Source organism: Lissotriton helveticus, chromosome 5_1 (genome assembly GCF_964261635.1).
Source record: "Lissotriton helveticus chromosome 5_1, aLisHel1.1, whole genome shotgun sequence".
NCBI lineage: Eukaryota > Metazoa > Chordata > Amphibia > Caudata > Salamandridae > Lissotriton > Lissotriton helveticus.
Window position 1 is genome coordinate 380404809 of NC_136065.1, and position 16160 is coordinate 380420968.

The 16160-nt window shown below is 42.8% G+C and overlaps 1 protein-coding gene across 1 annotated transcript in view; it reads right to left on the reverse strand.

Annotated features, from left to right (window-relative positions):
- Positions 1-16160, reverse strand: part of LOC144752477 (taste receptor type 1 member 1-like) — a 91337-nt gene that overhangs the window by 67843 nt on the left and 7334 nt on the right. The window contains exon 2 of the mRNA XM_078640399.1: positions 2436-3185. Within this exon, the coding sequence (XP_078496525.1) occupies positions 2436-3185 (750 nt within the window). The remainder of the gene's footprint in view (positions 1-2435; positions 3186-16160) is intronic.

A 16160-nucleotide genomic window follows, 5' to 3' on the forward strand; every position in this document is an offset into this window, starting at 1 on the left:
AATATTTAATGAAAACATTAGTAAAACTTGAAAAGTGGATGACAACACAAGATATGCCTGGTACTAGGGTCTAAGGGCCAGATGTAGGTAGGCATTTACCGGTCGGTAACGGCCGAATTCGGCCGTTACCGACCGGTAAATGCAATTTGAGATGTAGGGCCCTGTATTTTACAGACTCGGTAAATTTACCGATTATGTAAAATACCGAGTCGGTATTTTTACGGAATAGGGACAATTGATATGTAGGTGGGACTCTTCTGAGTCCCACAAGCATTAAAAAGCCGGTATTTTACCATCAAATACTATTTGATGGTAAAATACCGATTCTGGTGTGCTTGCACATGTGTGCATGCACACCTATGCCATATGACAGGCAGACCTGCCCTTAGGGCAGGTATGCCTGCCACATGGCACCCGAGCCTCTTTTGGGGGTGCCAGAGGGTGTCAAAGTGACACCCCCTGCACCCTTGTGTCAATCGGTATTTACCGATGCGGTAAATACCGACCGGTAAATGCCCAATCATTCCTATGGGCTTCAAAGCCCATAGGAATGCATGGGCATTTACCGGTCGGTATTTACCGCATCGGTAAATACCGATTGTTTCCGAATCGGTAAATGCACATCTGCTTTTACCTACATCTCGGTACTTTTATTTTACCACTTCTTAAATACCGAGTCGGTATGATGCGGTATTTAAGAGGTGGTAAAATAAAATTTACCTACATCTGGCCCCTAAGTGAGCATTGCAAGAGCTGCACAGCCCAACTTTCCATACATGTATAACTAACACACATCCACCAGATACCAACACTTGCTCTCAGCAACATCAATCAATGGTTCTTCACTTGAAGCACTTATACTAAACATAAAAAGTGAGTTTCAATATATTTTGAGTAGGACAGTTTCTCCTAAGGTACACACCATGTTTCTGTTTTCAGCCTTGAGAAAGCCCTCATCTCACAATGGCGCAAAGGGTGAAATATGTGTAAGCTAAAACAATCTTAACTCATATCTTGTTCCAAAAATTATTCAATGACATATCCTGCTGTCATTTTCATGTGTGAGGAAGAACAACCAGAATTAAAATCAAATAATTTCAAACAAAAATAAATCTTCCTTGTAAATCTGTCTGCCTCAACATGAAATGGATATATCTTCTAATCATTGGCGATATGTAGCCCAAGTCTTTCAAGATTCTCTTCCATAATTCATGTTTACATATGGTAGCTTACATCTTGCACTTCTTCTTATGGTCTTTATTGATGCATCATTATAATCTACTGAATGTTCATCTTCTAACACTGATATTTTCAAATTTAGTCTTTGCCATTCCTAGTTTAATGTTGCATTAATATTTAGGTTCATGTTCTTTGTAAGAGAGCCTATATCGATTTGTAAGTTAGATGCAAAGCGCAATGATATCTCTTCAGTCTGCTGCGATATATAAAAATGCAAACAAATAATGATAAATAAATAGATTATAGCACTTTGTGTAAGATTTCATCCCCAGGAAGTGCAAGGGCCTTCTATTGTTAGTATATGGAGGTTGGTGCCTTAGATTAACTGCTATACCTAACCTATATGCAAATAAAGGCTTGTTTTGTTTTGTATACTTCTGACTGTACATTGATATTATTGTGTGATTATTGACTCAGATTCTCTATATGGGTTCCATACCTATAGCCATTTCCAAAAGTAAAGATTTGCTGTTCTATCAAAGTATCCCTTAAGCCTTGGCTACCCAACTGGGATTCAATAGTATGCTAGGCCCTGTGACACCAATGACAATACCTAAAATATCAAATTAAATTTAGAAAATGTAGAGAAGTGGAACTTAAGTCTACACTTGGGATATATACCAAGATGGTTACACTTAGGGCAAGCAGAAATATACTTCATCAGAATGTAGTTTTGTCGTTTAAAAAAAGATACCACTGTACATGATGTACATGACATGTACCACATACAACTTGAAACTGGAGTTAAAGTGATTTTAGGACATGTTTTAACATAACTCTGTATGAATGGTACTCAACTATCTATGGCGTGAAAATGTGCTCAAATTAAATTGGAGAATGATTTGGACCTCTGCCTGTGGGGTCTACAACAAATCTAACTTGAAACCTCACATCCGACAAAAAGAATGCATTAAAAAAACACAGTCAATTTAAAACACAAATGACATTAACCATGTCCTTCCTCATCAAAAAGCACACATTGACAGTCATAATGCAAGAAAATATTGCATATTTAGGTACTCTTGCATCTATGTACAGCTACTTTCTATTTACATAATTCAGAAAATAAATAACAGGCATTTCACTGCTATAAAGTGAAATAGTATTACTCATTTTGTAAATTCTATGCCACTATCAAATTTAATTGACTTATCCTGGTACAATAGTTAAATAGATAGTCTGGAGAATCTGCTCACCTGCCAGGGATAAACGGTGTCCTTACTGCAGTTTCCTGTGCTACAGTTCAGCAGGTTGTGGAGGCCATGGGCCACAGCATAGACTGCGGAGTAAACGTTGAAGGCAGCACGGAAATCGGACACACTGGGTGTGGGGATAGTCTCTGTAGTGAACCTCTGGCATTTCTCACAGACCTGGTTGCAGCCCCCACCAAGTGGTGCGTTTTGCGCTTTTGCAGAGTTTACATAGGAAGCCTCAAACTCCTTCAGTGGGAGATCCACACTCTCCTTCACAGACACCCCTATCACAGTGCCGATGCTTTGAATATTTGGGATGTCAGTGATTAGGCTTGATCCTGACCAGTCTTCTGTGGCTAGCCACACTTTATCTGTGATATTTTCCCCAGTGGCTATCAAAAAGAATCCTCTAGCGAGCCGCTTAGAAGAGTAGACCACTACAACCTGAACCCGGGTCTGATTAATTTGTCTAAGCATATGTTGCACAGCTGATCCATTGACGTTTACATTTTCAGGAATGACCCCTTGGTAAGCCACACAGACGCTATTATTGACGGCCTGGCTATACAAGCTCTGTAAACCCTGACGACCGTAATCATTGTCACTTGCAACAACTGCAATCCAGGTCCAGTTAAACTTGATGAGTAGGTGCAGCAGCACGCTCACTTGGAGATCATCGCTTGGGATGGTTCGAAGAAAAGAAGGATAGAAATTCTTGAGCGCTAATTTGACGCTTGTGGATTCATAACCAATCTGGAGAAGTCAACAACATACGGCAAGTTATAACATCTGCTAGAAAATTATTAAATACAAAGTTGTTATTTATCTTATGAACCATCAATAAGAGCATCACACCTTACCATTTTTTTTGCCATTCCTACATCTATTGAAGTATTATCTACCTCTGGAGACAGGTGGAGGATATGCTTGCAACCACCTTCAAAAAACGGTTTCCGATCAAGGGAGATTGAACTATAACCAAAGCACTCCAGCACAATTGAGTTTTTTCCAGTCTCTGTGGGAAAGGCACATAAATAGCTAGAAATGTTATTTCCTGATAAAAGGCACTTAGGCGTACTTGGTGTCCTACCATTGACGGCCTGCAGAACTTGGGCTAGGATCAACCCAGTTGCATTTACTGGTGCAGAATGGATCTTATGGCTGAACAGCTGAGCAATGAGACATAGTCTCATGCCTTGGTTTTATGATGATGCATCTGCGGATGAGCGGTCCCTTCTGATGATGGTGAAGCAGAACTTTGAATATGGTATTTCCTTTTCTTCTGTTACTACCTTGGTTGGAGTTCAGGCAAGAAGGTAAGCTCATTTTAGTGGGTATCTAACTGTAAACTATTTTTATTTGCTTTATAATTTACGCAAACCATGGCTGTCACACTAGGGACCCTACTATGCATAGAACACTTACAACATATGCTCCACACAATGAAAAAAGGAGTACTCAGACAAAGGTAAACACAGGATACGAAGGCTTCAATTTCTAGTGGCCCAGAAGTGGATGAGGTATTTACTGCATCCTGTAAGTATCATTACATCAGATTAGGTATTTACCAGGTTTAGCAAATAAATCCTATGTAGTTCTTCACTTGAAAAAGGGGCATAACATGTTGAATCAATAATTAAACCAATGATTGCTTAGAGCTATGCCTCTTTTCATGCCTCTACCCATGATAAACTACTACAAGTTTGACCTGTCGGGGAAGATATCGGAGTGAGAGAATTGTTCCACGATTCAGAATTTTGAACGCTGTGCAAACTCCTATTTGTACAGGGATGGGAATTTATCCATTAGATTGTACTATAGGTCATAGCCAAAATGCATCTCTTTTGTCACAAAAGGAAACAATGACAAACAGTGCTAAAACACATAGCATAGACTTCCGAAAAGAACTAGGCATACTACTCTAAATAAAAAACAACACTACACTATTCATGAAAGCTTCACTGGCTGATCTCATTCTTTATCCCTGGGAACTCTATGCTTAAATCCAATGTACTGAATTACTACTACTCTGTATAGTTTATTACAATGCAATCTGCCTGTACCAGACTTTTTCTTTTCTAATTTGAAAATGTTAATAAAAAGATTTTTTCTTAAAAATGTAAAGTATAACTTTCTGCACGCTAATGCAGAGTTCTCGCAAACTCTCTCACGGATGCTTAACCAATCTACATTCGCTTGCACACTTTAGTTCCTCCTCTCTCTTCCTTGTGCCAGTCCTTACTAATGAGGGTCTAGCTTCTGATGAAGCACCTGGCTTTACAAAGTAACCTCTTAGTCAAGTTGTCAAAGATTTTTCCCTATTGGCCACATGGACCTTTGTTAGCTGACGTGAAGCATTGAAAGGGAAAAAAACATCAATACATTTTAACTTGTGGAGCAGATGTGACTCCACGCTAAGGACCAGGAATCGTAGAATATAGTTAAAGGGTTTTATTTCAGATTACCAACGAATCCAGTGCATTTGCCTAAAAGTAAGTCCAATAAAGCAAGAGTACAATAGGTAAGCTGAAATATCTCAGGATATTGAGGCACAACAGAAAGACATATCAAATTGCGATAATCACAATTGTATAGACAGATTAAATCAAACAAGTGTTCCATAAAGAAACTTCCCTTCTCTCCTCTAAAGATAGATCAAATATAGGGTATTCCATTAAGGATCTCTAGATCAGTCGCATAGAAGGTATCAGCATAATCAGACCCCAGTAGAAGCCTTAGAAAAAGGAATAGGTGTTTAGCATAAAGCTTCATACCTGCAAGAATAGTAAAGCAGAAAGGTCTGTACCTCTCAAAGTCTAAAGGGAATTAGTGGTACCTCTGTGTGAACACCAATGTAAAGGTAACAGGAGATTCAGAAACATCCTTATCTCCTTCACACAACCAGGAGCCAATCAAGTCACTACTTTCGTGCTTCTGCAACATTACTTTTATTTACCGAAACATCCAACTGATATTGTGGTTCTCAACCTTGAACATCTTGCCATCCTGGTACATGATGAACAAAATGCCTCTTTCAACTGTTATTTCTCCACCTTCGCTGCCAAGTTTTTCCTTCTCTATCAGCAGTCTAATACATACAATACATTTTCTCTAGCTAACAAAAGCCTGAAAATAAACCTGCAAGGAAAAGAAAAAACATGCTGAGAAAGCAAATAAGTATTTCAATTGAAGCCTGTAGTCAAGCTAATTTTAGTTAAGCATTTTAATCTACATTTAGAATACATGGTTATACATATGCACATGCATCTTGAAAAATAAATGTAAAATGTGAGTAAAAGAGTGCATGTTTATACATGCAAATATAACTTGAAGTGTAAGTGTAAAATGTGAATAAAGAATACATGCTTTAATTTTTAAACTGAACAACAGTGCACATGCACACAAATCTCTAGTCTCTACAGTTAACACATTATTATTCTTATTATTAATAATAATAATAATAATAATAATAATAATAATAATAATACAATCTTTATTCGGCATATAGAAATACCATAAAAGATACGATATATCAAAAGGAAAAAGGTTACAGGTACAGACTTTAAAAACAGTTCATCAATCTGGAATCTACATAATACAACTTCAACCAGTAAGTAAGGAGTTTACACATCACATAAGACCTATCCCTCACCCCTCTAATACTTCTTCAAGCTTGGTTTAGGCCTGTAACACACAATGATTAAAAAGTTACAAATAAAAAGCAAAAACATGTTAAAAAACAGTATAGATGAATGGCCTAGCATGAAATCAATGGACTTCTGCTGCCCCTTGTGATCCTTAATTTATATGCAGCCCTTAAAAAGTTAATGATACAAAAAAGTGTAAAAACAACTGGGGCCAATTTTAAAAATAACAAGGCCACACGCGCTTGTCTAAATCTGGCTTTCTTTAAAATACCCTTCAGAAAAAGACTTCTGGGGTGTGAATAGAATGGGCATAATAGGACAAAATGAAGGGTGTCCTGTGGATACCTGTGGTCACAGCCAGAGGGCCCCTTCATTTCTATTGACAATGTAAACCCTGCCAGCTCTGCCAGTACATGATGAAAAAGGTTTAGCTTAAACCGGGTCATCATGAATCTATCATGGGCACCGCTTAAACAATACAGGTATGGTTCAATGTCCTCAGTAGACTTAACTACTAGATGTTCTCTCACTGACAGTTTGGCTAACTCTCTGTCATCCCAAAGCCTCAAAGCATATTTGAGGAACCAATCCTTGACCAAGGCCTTGTCCTGCGTGCTCATTTTAGAAGGATTAGTGAATAAATCTGCACATCCCATTTTCTCAAAGGACTCCTTCACATATTTGAGTCAGGGGATTTTTAGCCCATGGTCAAGGGAAAGACAGTTTTCTATAACCTGCCTGCTTAAAGCCGCCTCCTCATTAGCCCAAATCTTTACCCAACAAACTAGGGGTTTGACTGCCATCCTATCCGTGAATTATCCAACACCCTATTCTTCATGGATAATATGGGCTGGCGTGCTCTTAGGGACTCTTAACAGGCGCCTGGAATGCATGTTCTCTTCGATGTGCAGTTTGTTAGCCTCAGTAAATCCCTACATCTCACTTCCATATAGCACTTTAGCACAGCACATGGAGCTATATAATCTCAGAATCTACTTTGGGGACCAGCGTCCTAACCTATGCGCAAACTTCATTATTGATCCTGTACATCTGTTTATAGCTCGGCATTTCTCTTCTAATAAATATTTAAAATGTAATCATCCATCAAAGGAAATCCCCAGATATGAAAAGGACTGTAACTTTCCTAGACAATGAGATCCAATTGTGTAGTTATAGGATTTACCTTGCTTCTTCCCCACTTCCATAACATAGGATTTTGCAAGATTGGGGGGCAAGTCCAGATTCCCCATAAATGAAACAAAACCATCTATCAGGACCATCAGACTTTTGGGGGGGCAAGCCAGGAGTACCGCATTGTCTGCGTAAAGCAGAACGGGAATCCCACGGGTACCTATCCTGGGGGTGTCTGCCTGTAAGGTACTTAGTGCACGGTCAAGACCATTTGTATGTAGCGTGAACAAAAAGGGAGCAAATATACAACCCTGTCTGACCCCGCTGGAACACGTACAGGGTTCTGTTATTTTTCCATCCTGGCTATATCTGACCGCAGCCCTAGTATTCAGATATAGGGACTTTACGATGTTAATGAGCCCGCCCATAATTGCCCATAGTTTCCCACGATTTACTCTGTCAAAGGCCACAGTCAGATCCATAAATGCCAGATACATCGTCCCTGGAGTGACCACTGTGTATTTGGCTGAAATGAGATATAGGTTGAGGCATTGATCGGTGGTAGATTTCCCTGGCCTGAAGCAAAATTGGGCATCAGTTATGACTTGATGCTCCTCAGCCCAATCTGTCAACCGGCTTAAAACCACCCGCCCTAAAACCTTTGCGGACACATCAATAAGAGAGATCGGACGATAACATTGTGTACTGTCCTGGTTACCTTTTTTAAAGATGGGGACAATCATGGCTCTGGACCAAAATGCTGGCATTACTGTGTCCACGGCTGCATTTATGACAATAGTCACGATGGGCCCCCATAAATCCACATTGCTTATAAAAAGATCGGCTGGGATCCCATCTGGGCCTGGGACCTTGTTCCTGAAATTATAGGTGGGGGTATGTTATGCTCCACGTTCTGCTCCTGTGTCTGGTCCATACTTGGATGATAGTTATAATCCCCTTGAAAGTGATCATGCCATTGCGCCGGCAGAATGTTATTGCTTAGCCCGGGTTTGTTAGCATCATGAAAACAGGGCTTATTTATGACTCTCCAACAAGCAGTAGAGGCCTTTAATACCAATGCCCTTGTCAGGTCTTCCCATGTAGTTGTAATTGACCCTTGCGTCCCTTGACAGCTAACTTCATTTCATCAATATGTTTAAATGCTTCACTCATGTTAAGTAAGTTACGGCACACAGTAAATATAATGTCAGTTACGAGTACACAGTTGCATTTCTATGACATGTAAGGCTAAATTGTGCTGCTCCACTTCCAACATAGACCACCCCAAATTGTATTCCACAAATCCTACTAAAACATGAGGGTTGACACTCCACCTCCATTATCTGTAAACATAAAAGAGGGAGTAACCCTTCCCCAATATGTTTTCTCTTGTCTCTGGTGAGACCATCCAATAGGTAAGTTAATTTTTATGTATTGTTTTTACACTGTTAATACTGATGTTTTTCGTTCTGAAAGCAATTCTGCCTTTCACACAGGCAACAGCAGGAGGAGACGCGTTTGGGATAGTTACCGGTGCATCTTCAAGTAATTGATTTTATCGAGTGTAGCTGTGCCTTTACCAGTACATCCTCCTTTACTGTGTGTTTGGATAATTAGAGTATTTCTGTGCTTTTCCCAGCGTATAGTCTTTAATATTTATTTATGCACACTGGTTTTATGTAGCACATTCTCCTTGGTCCTGTGAGAGGCACAGCTGTGCTTTAGTCTGTGTATACTCTCTGTACTGGTTTATTGGGGAGAATGCAGTTGTTGGTGTGACATTTATTTTTATGAAAGGAGGACGATGCTGTGCTCTAGCCAACATATATTTTCTCTAGAGTTAGAATATACTCTTTTAATGGCAGAGGATGCGGCTGTGATTTAGCCAGCACATTCTAATTACTGTCAATATTGTTAAAAATTAGATCATACAAAACCAGTAGTTTGGAGCTTGATAGTTGAAGGGTGTCCTGAGGAGGTGGTCTCTATGATTCAACAGTCCAGAGGGCCTTCACTCTTAAAAATTACTCCAGGAGTTAGAACATTTTGAAGTATGGTGTTATGGTTTGCCACCTTTTCTACTGCACTTACCCTGGAACTTTTAAGGGATGGATTTTTGCCAGGTCTTGCTGTTTGCATCCTGCGAAGTCAATGGGCAGCTATTAGGGCTTTCAGGGATTCCGACGTTTTGGAGGTTGGAAGCTTAATTGTTAGACTGCTCATGAACTTTTCAAATAAGATGCCCGTGAGCCACTCACCCATTCCCGGCTAGGACTTTCAGTTAGTCCTTAAAGTTCTACAAGGTCCCCCATTTGAACCTCTGGAATCATTGACATTTTTAACAATCAAAATGGTTTCTCTAGTTGCCATTAGGTCTGGTTGACTGGGGGAGATTAGGGCATTGTTGGTGGAAGAACAATACCTTACATTCTTTCCAGACAAATTGGTACTGAGAACTCATCCAGCTTTTCTTCCAAAACTGTCTACTTCTTTTAATTCAAATGAAGAGTTGTTTTGCCTGTTTTTTTCCCTAGCCTTCTTCTAGTAAAGATGCTTCTCTTATTTACTAGACCTCCATAGAGCATTATCTATCTACAAGGTTCGTTCAGCAGAGCACAAAAATGTCCAGTTCCTATTTGTAACCTTTGGAATTTACAAAAGGAGGCTTCACCAAAATTCTTCGATAAAATAAAAAATAAAATGCCAGCATTTGTAAAACGCACCGCTACCTCCAACGGAAGTGTCCCGGCGCTGTCCGTATACCGCTTAGGAACCCTTCCTGGCTTTTTCCCTGTGAAATGTCCACTCCTGGGCACCCCCCAGGTGAAGCCAGGCATCCCAGCGCTGTTGGGGCCATTGTGGAGATTAAGCAAGTTGTTGCCCAGAGTTGCAGAGTGGGACCCATGATTAGAATAGGCACCTAGGCGAGAATTATCAGGTCCAAAGAAATTGAGCCCAAGACCAGCCGAGGCGGGTATTGAACCCTGGTCCAAGACCAGACCTCTGCATCAGGGTCTGCCGCTCTAACCATTTGAGCCACACTTCTCCACTGAATAGGTGGTTAAGCAAAGTGTTCTGACTGCCTATGATTTATGTGATTCCCCCCCTTTAGATTCAGTAAAGAGAAAGTCAACAGGAGCTAAGACTGCTTTATGGGCAGTGTCTAAGGGTGTGTCACTCAATGACATTTGCAATGCGACTTCTTGGGCTTCCCAAAATACATTTGTCTCGCATTATAGACTACATTTTTGCGACATGTGCAGGGCCCACAACCACAATCAACCTCCTTCAGCATAGGGACTTATACAGTTATGCACATAAAACAATGCAACAGCAAATATGCAACAAAATCTCCTACTCTAACATATGTAAAGACTCCCTCTCCAGCAGCCAACCCTGACACATGGGCTGTTCGCTTAGCTCATGCTTAAACACATGCACAATCACAAATATACACGGAATGCAGTCAGCATACACAACCAGCAAATTTACAACACAGGAGAACAGAATAAACACAAACACACACGTACATACTATCTGCAGCACTCAAACTCTACTCACCTGCCTGCATTACCTCGCACCTCAACCGGGAAGCAGCGTTTACATCGCATGCGGTACAACGCATGCGATTACAACGCGGTTGTTACAACAACCATGTTGTTACAATGCTAACCATTACAATGCAAGTTGTTTCTACAACTTGCTGTAGGGGGCGCTCTAAACTAAAGAATAGTATAATTTGCTATTCCAACACCTTCCCTACTGTTGTGCAGGCTGGGGTTGGAATAGTAAATTATACTATTCCTAAGTCCAGCGTGCCTCCTACAGCAAGTCGTAGAAATGACGAGTGATGTAATGATATGCGTTGTAACAACACAGTCGTTGTAACAACCGTGTTGTAATCGCATGCGTTGTACCTCATGCTATGTAACATCGCATATTCACCTCACACATAAGAATAAATGAAGAATAGAAGCTAAAGCCCTGTTTACAAATGGGGTGGTTAATTCCATCCTTTTAGTTAACCACTCTTTATGCATGGGATGGAATTATGAGTTTGGTTTTTATTTGTTGAATTTTGGCAGTTGAAACCTTCCGGAATTTAACAGGGTATATATGTATGGTAGTTACTGTACCAAGCGAATTTTGGTGTGTTATACACCAAAACCTTCATGTTATTTCCCAATAACTTCCAATTGGTGCTATTTCTCGTACCAGGTAAATAACAAACCCCAGGGTATCGTTATTTACCATGTGTGAGAAATTGCACCTTTACTTGTAATGAGGCCCTAAATCTTCACTCACCCAAGCAATATGCGCTAGCTGCCCAAAGCTGCAAATCTTGTGTCAGACTTGCATGCAAAATGATGTAACCTAAATTCTACAACTATTTCTGAACTATAAAAATGACCTTACACTACTTTATCACATAGCCTCTGTTTGTTTTAATACAACATCATTACTTAAACAACATTTGTCTGACATCAAACTCCTCACACAGTGAAGTGATGTGTATCATTGCCATATGTTTAGGTCTCGCGCCTCGCGTTGTGAGCGCAGCACTGCTGCACAACGCTAGACCTCTTGAAGGGGCTTTAGAAAGCTAACCACACGTTCGTGCGTGTGGTTTTGCTTTCTCAGGCTGAAATTGGTTTGCAGGCACGCGATTGGGCAAAGGAGGGACAATGTCCTGCCTTTGAAACGCCCATTCCTGATGGTGGCTAGCACGCGCAGCAGCGCGCGTTCACCTCGCAGCTGCGCTCCCTTCCCCCGCTCCTCTGTGGTGCGGTCGCACCACTAGTTCCTGTAGGGCAGTGCCTTGCGGACAGTGGTCTTGAAACATTGGCAGGTGGGTAGTGGCCTCGCGGTATTTCGAAGCTCTGCTCTGCTGGCATGGGCTGCGGCTGACAGGGGACCTTGGCCTTCATGTGTTTATCAGCAGCAACAGCGGTTCTGTGCTGTGGGCCTGCACGTGGGTTTGAGTCAACCTGCGCACGACAGCCGGGCTGTTTTGTGCCGAACGCTGCCTCTCGGTGTCTGGCTGCAGGCCGTTGTCGTGGTGTCAGTTTGGACCACCATTCAAGGGGGTCTGGGCATCTGTGTTTGCATGGCGGGCAGCGCCGTCTGGATAGCAGTGCAGTGCCCTAGGCAGGAGAGCAGGGGCCCCTCTATATTGGATGACTGATGTGCAGCCCTTGCGAGGGCTGTGCTAAGGCAGGGGCGTGCTCTGCCCGTGTTTAGCCTGTGTGTGTTCGGCAACCAGCCTGTGCAGTGTTGTCAAGGGCTGTGAGACTCATAGGGGGAACGCGCTGACCCTGGAAGGCTAGAGGGCAGACCCTGGTGAGGCGCGAGCCGATCAGGCTCGGACTGGACGTTGCGGGCACGGGGCAATCCCCCGGTGCGCCACAAGGGTGGGGGCTGGTTTTGGGCCCTGGGGGCAGTTTTTGTTACAGGGCCGTTTTTGCAGCATAGCTGCAAAATCGGCCCTGTAACAAAATCGGCCGAAAACCGGCCGGCAAAGAGCTCGGTCGCACCCCTAGGGGGCCGGCCAGGCACTTTGCCAGGGCCGGCTTTGGTTCTCAGTCCGGCCCTGGAGGCCATGACAGGCTGCCAGGCACACCGGGCCCCCACTGTTTGCCGGCAGACTACAGCTAGAGCCTAAGCAGATGGCGCAGCTCCGCTGCTGCCACTCTTTTGAGATCTGATGAAATGTCACTGAACATCTCACTTCAAAGGCGATACTGCGATAGAACATCTGCCTGGCCCATGCTCTAGGCTCCCCCTCCTCCCGCCATTAGACTAACCCTGGGCGTAGTGTGCGGAGTGGGGCTCCGCGGAGCTACGCGAAGTGGGCGCACAACTACGCCCACCCGCGCACTCCGCGTAGCCCCACTCCGCGCGGCCCGCCTCCCTCCCGCCCTCCCTAAATACATAAATAAATGTATAAAAAGCTTTTAAAAACACTTACCTTGTCTGCCGCGTCCCCGGGGCTCCCTCTCGCCGTCCCGCCGTTCACGCCGCCACCGAATCGGACCCTAATGCGCATGCGCGGGCGGCCGCGCATGCGCATTCCTCACGAGAAATGCGCATGCGCGGCCGCCCGCGCATGCGCATTAGGATCCGAAATGGCGGCGCGCATCGCGGGACGGCGAGAGGGAGCCCCGGGGACGCGGCAGACAAGGTAAGTGTTTTAAAAAGCTTTTTATACATTTATTTATGTATTTAGGGAGGGCGGGAGGGAGGCGGGTGGCGGCCGGCTACGCTCCGTCTGCGGAGCGCGCGTAGTGCCGCCTGGCTACGCCGGCTACGCAAAATGCGTAGGAGGCGGCACTCCGTGCACGGAGCGTAGCTGGCCGCCCAGGCTTACATTAGACCACTTCAGTGAGTCCACCTGATTTTCAGTCGGTTTTCTTGATGTCCCACCCCCTACTCACTTCAGTCCTGTTTAGTTTAGTTTTCACTCTTGCATTCATCCACTAGACAGGTATCTTACAATGCTTTAAATCGTACAGAGTAACATAGAACACACGGAATGCCAAGCATTTTCTCCAGATGCCGGGCCTGGTAGGGAGTCCGCCGGACTGTGAGTTGGTTCTGCCCTTTTCCATTTACTCTCCCAGATCCTGGAATACAAAAGCGAGACCTACTCTAAGCTTTGCTGACTCTCCAGTGGTAGCTGTTGGTCGAACGGCCAAGGTTTACTCCGTCTCATAGGTATGGAGGTCCCTAGTGTATACGAGTTTCGCTCTGCATCTGCTACTCACTCCACTCCATTTCCCTTGGAAGGGAGTAAAAAATCCAACCTCTACTCACTGTGAGCTGATATCCGCGATAAGTCAGGGGGGAAAGCAAAGACATTGGTGTCCGCACCAAGGACAAAACTTGCACCTAGGGAAGCCGGGTTCAGTCTACTGCTTTAGGTGGCCTCGAAAGGACCACAAGAGACACTACTCTGTCATGAGGATGCAAGCCAAGGTATCCTCAAAATAACTATGTAGTTTGGAAGGTGAGTGCTGTGCCCACCTTCACAGAGCGACTGTCCCTCAACCAAACCGCTCAGTTTGACTGGTCATCTTTAAGTTGTTTATTACTGTATTTGGGTGTTAAATTGTAAGTAATAAGGTGCACTCTATTCCCAAACACTATTACCAGGTGTAAAAATGTAAAAACAATAAATTAATACTATCATAAAATGTACAGCATTATAACGCATAATTTGCCTTTTCTTGCCGCATAATATGTTTAACCCTGCCGCGTAATTTAGTCCGCCGCCGCATAATTCCAGTGGACCTGGTTATTTGTCAAAACGTGACATGGTATTTTACCTCCTCCAATTTGCAGTGTACGTGGTATTGTATCGGCTTCCTCCAAAACATCCCGAAGGTAAACTCTTACAGTGTCGACTACAGAAAAAGAGGATGAAAGATTTTGAAAGGATGAAAACCATTTCAACATCTTTGACCAGCTGCTGAATGGAGCTAAAAGGCACCCTAATATGAAGGAGTCTTACTTCTCAGGATTATCGTAACAAATTGTGGTTTTGATTTCCTCCATTCTAAATAACAAGGATTTCAAACATGAATTGGGTTACTATGGTCGTCTGTCTTTTTCTTTTGTTGACACTTGGCTGTTTCTTTTTCTTAAACGAAACTATGCTATGCAATTTTTTTGTATTGTCTCCCATCTCCATCATTTTCTCAATTGCCTTCTACAGGCAGAGTTTTCCCGTTTTTTGTGTTCATTGGTTCATACTTTGAACAGCACAGTCTTCCTGTTTTTTAAAATCGCACTAAATACCCTATCTTTCAAATGGGTAGTTTTTTAAAAGCACTTTTAATTGTGAAGTTCTTTTCACACTTTTTGCCACCGTCTAGCAGATCCATGTCATGTAAAAACAAGTATTGTGTGGTAATATCATTCTTTCCTTGTTTGCCTTATCTGCCTTATCTGTGATGTCACTTCTAGAATTGCTATGTGTCATGAGAATGTTACTCATGTAATGGGGAATGTTGTTGTTACCTGTGTTCTAGATCAGAGAAGCGGTTGGAGCTGATCTGATCTAGACGCTTTGGTTTGTGCTCCAGTGGGTCCTTGGATTTTACTTAAATAAATCCTACTTTAAATTTATATTGCCTCCTCCGCTCTTTACATGTTGCTGTTACATATTTCATGGCACTTATTTTATTCGGTTTAGAAAAAAGGATGAGTGCTGGAACTGAGAATTCATCCCAATACTTTCAGGTTGCACACACAAGTGGTCCTTTTAGATTATGCAGAGATCGCGGAAGAGAGCAGTAAAGCTCTGGCACACAATCTATTTTGTGTTTACCAGTTTTACCTGTGACATGTGGCAAACATTAATAAAGACAAAGGCTCTCGCTCCTGTCTCCAAGTACCTGGAACAGGGTCAATAATCCCCTGCTCCTGGTGCCTGGGATAGACAACAGATATGTATGTCAAAGGCCAGAACCTCTGAGTTACCAGCCCTGGGGTAGTTGGCTCCTCATGTTAACAATCCATTCAACACCCCGGTCATCTCACCAATTCAATCTGCGGCCTACTGCTGTTTTAGTTGGAGAAATTGGTGATTTCTCTCCTCCCCAAACCTCACTGACTAAGCTACGCCGATCCTCAAATCCCCCACTCTCAATGTTGATTCCAATTTCCTCCCCACCCCATAGTTCATCCATTATATCGCCCAACAGGCTTTTAAAAATATTTCTTACTTGTCTCCTGTCACGCCCTCTTGCTTCTCTGAAAAATCGCACTTTTCTTTTCTTTTTTGGAGGGCACCACCGCTCCTATTTCTTAAGGTCACTCCGTTTTTAGGTTTTGCCTTAGCCATGCGTACGAAGTACGCATGCGCTAGCAAAGCCTCTTGATTTCTATCTGGGGTGATGACCCGCCTCTGCCTATCATTGGCTAGCTCCATAAATGGAGGCTAGCCATT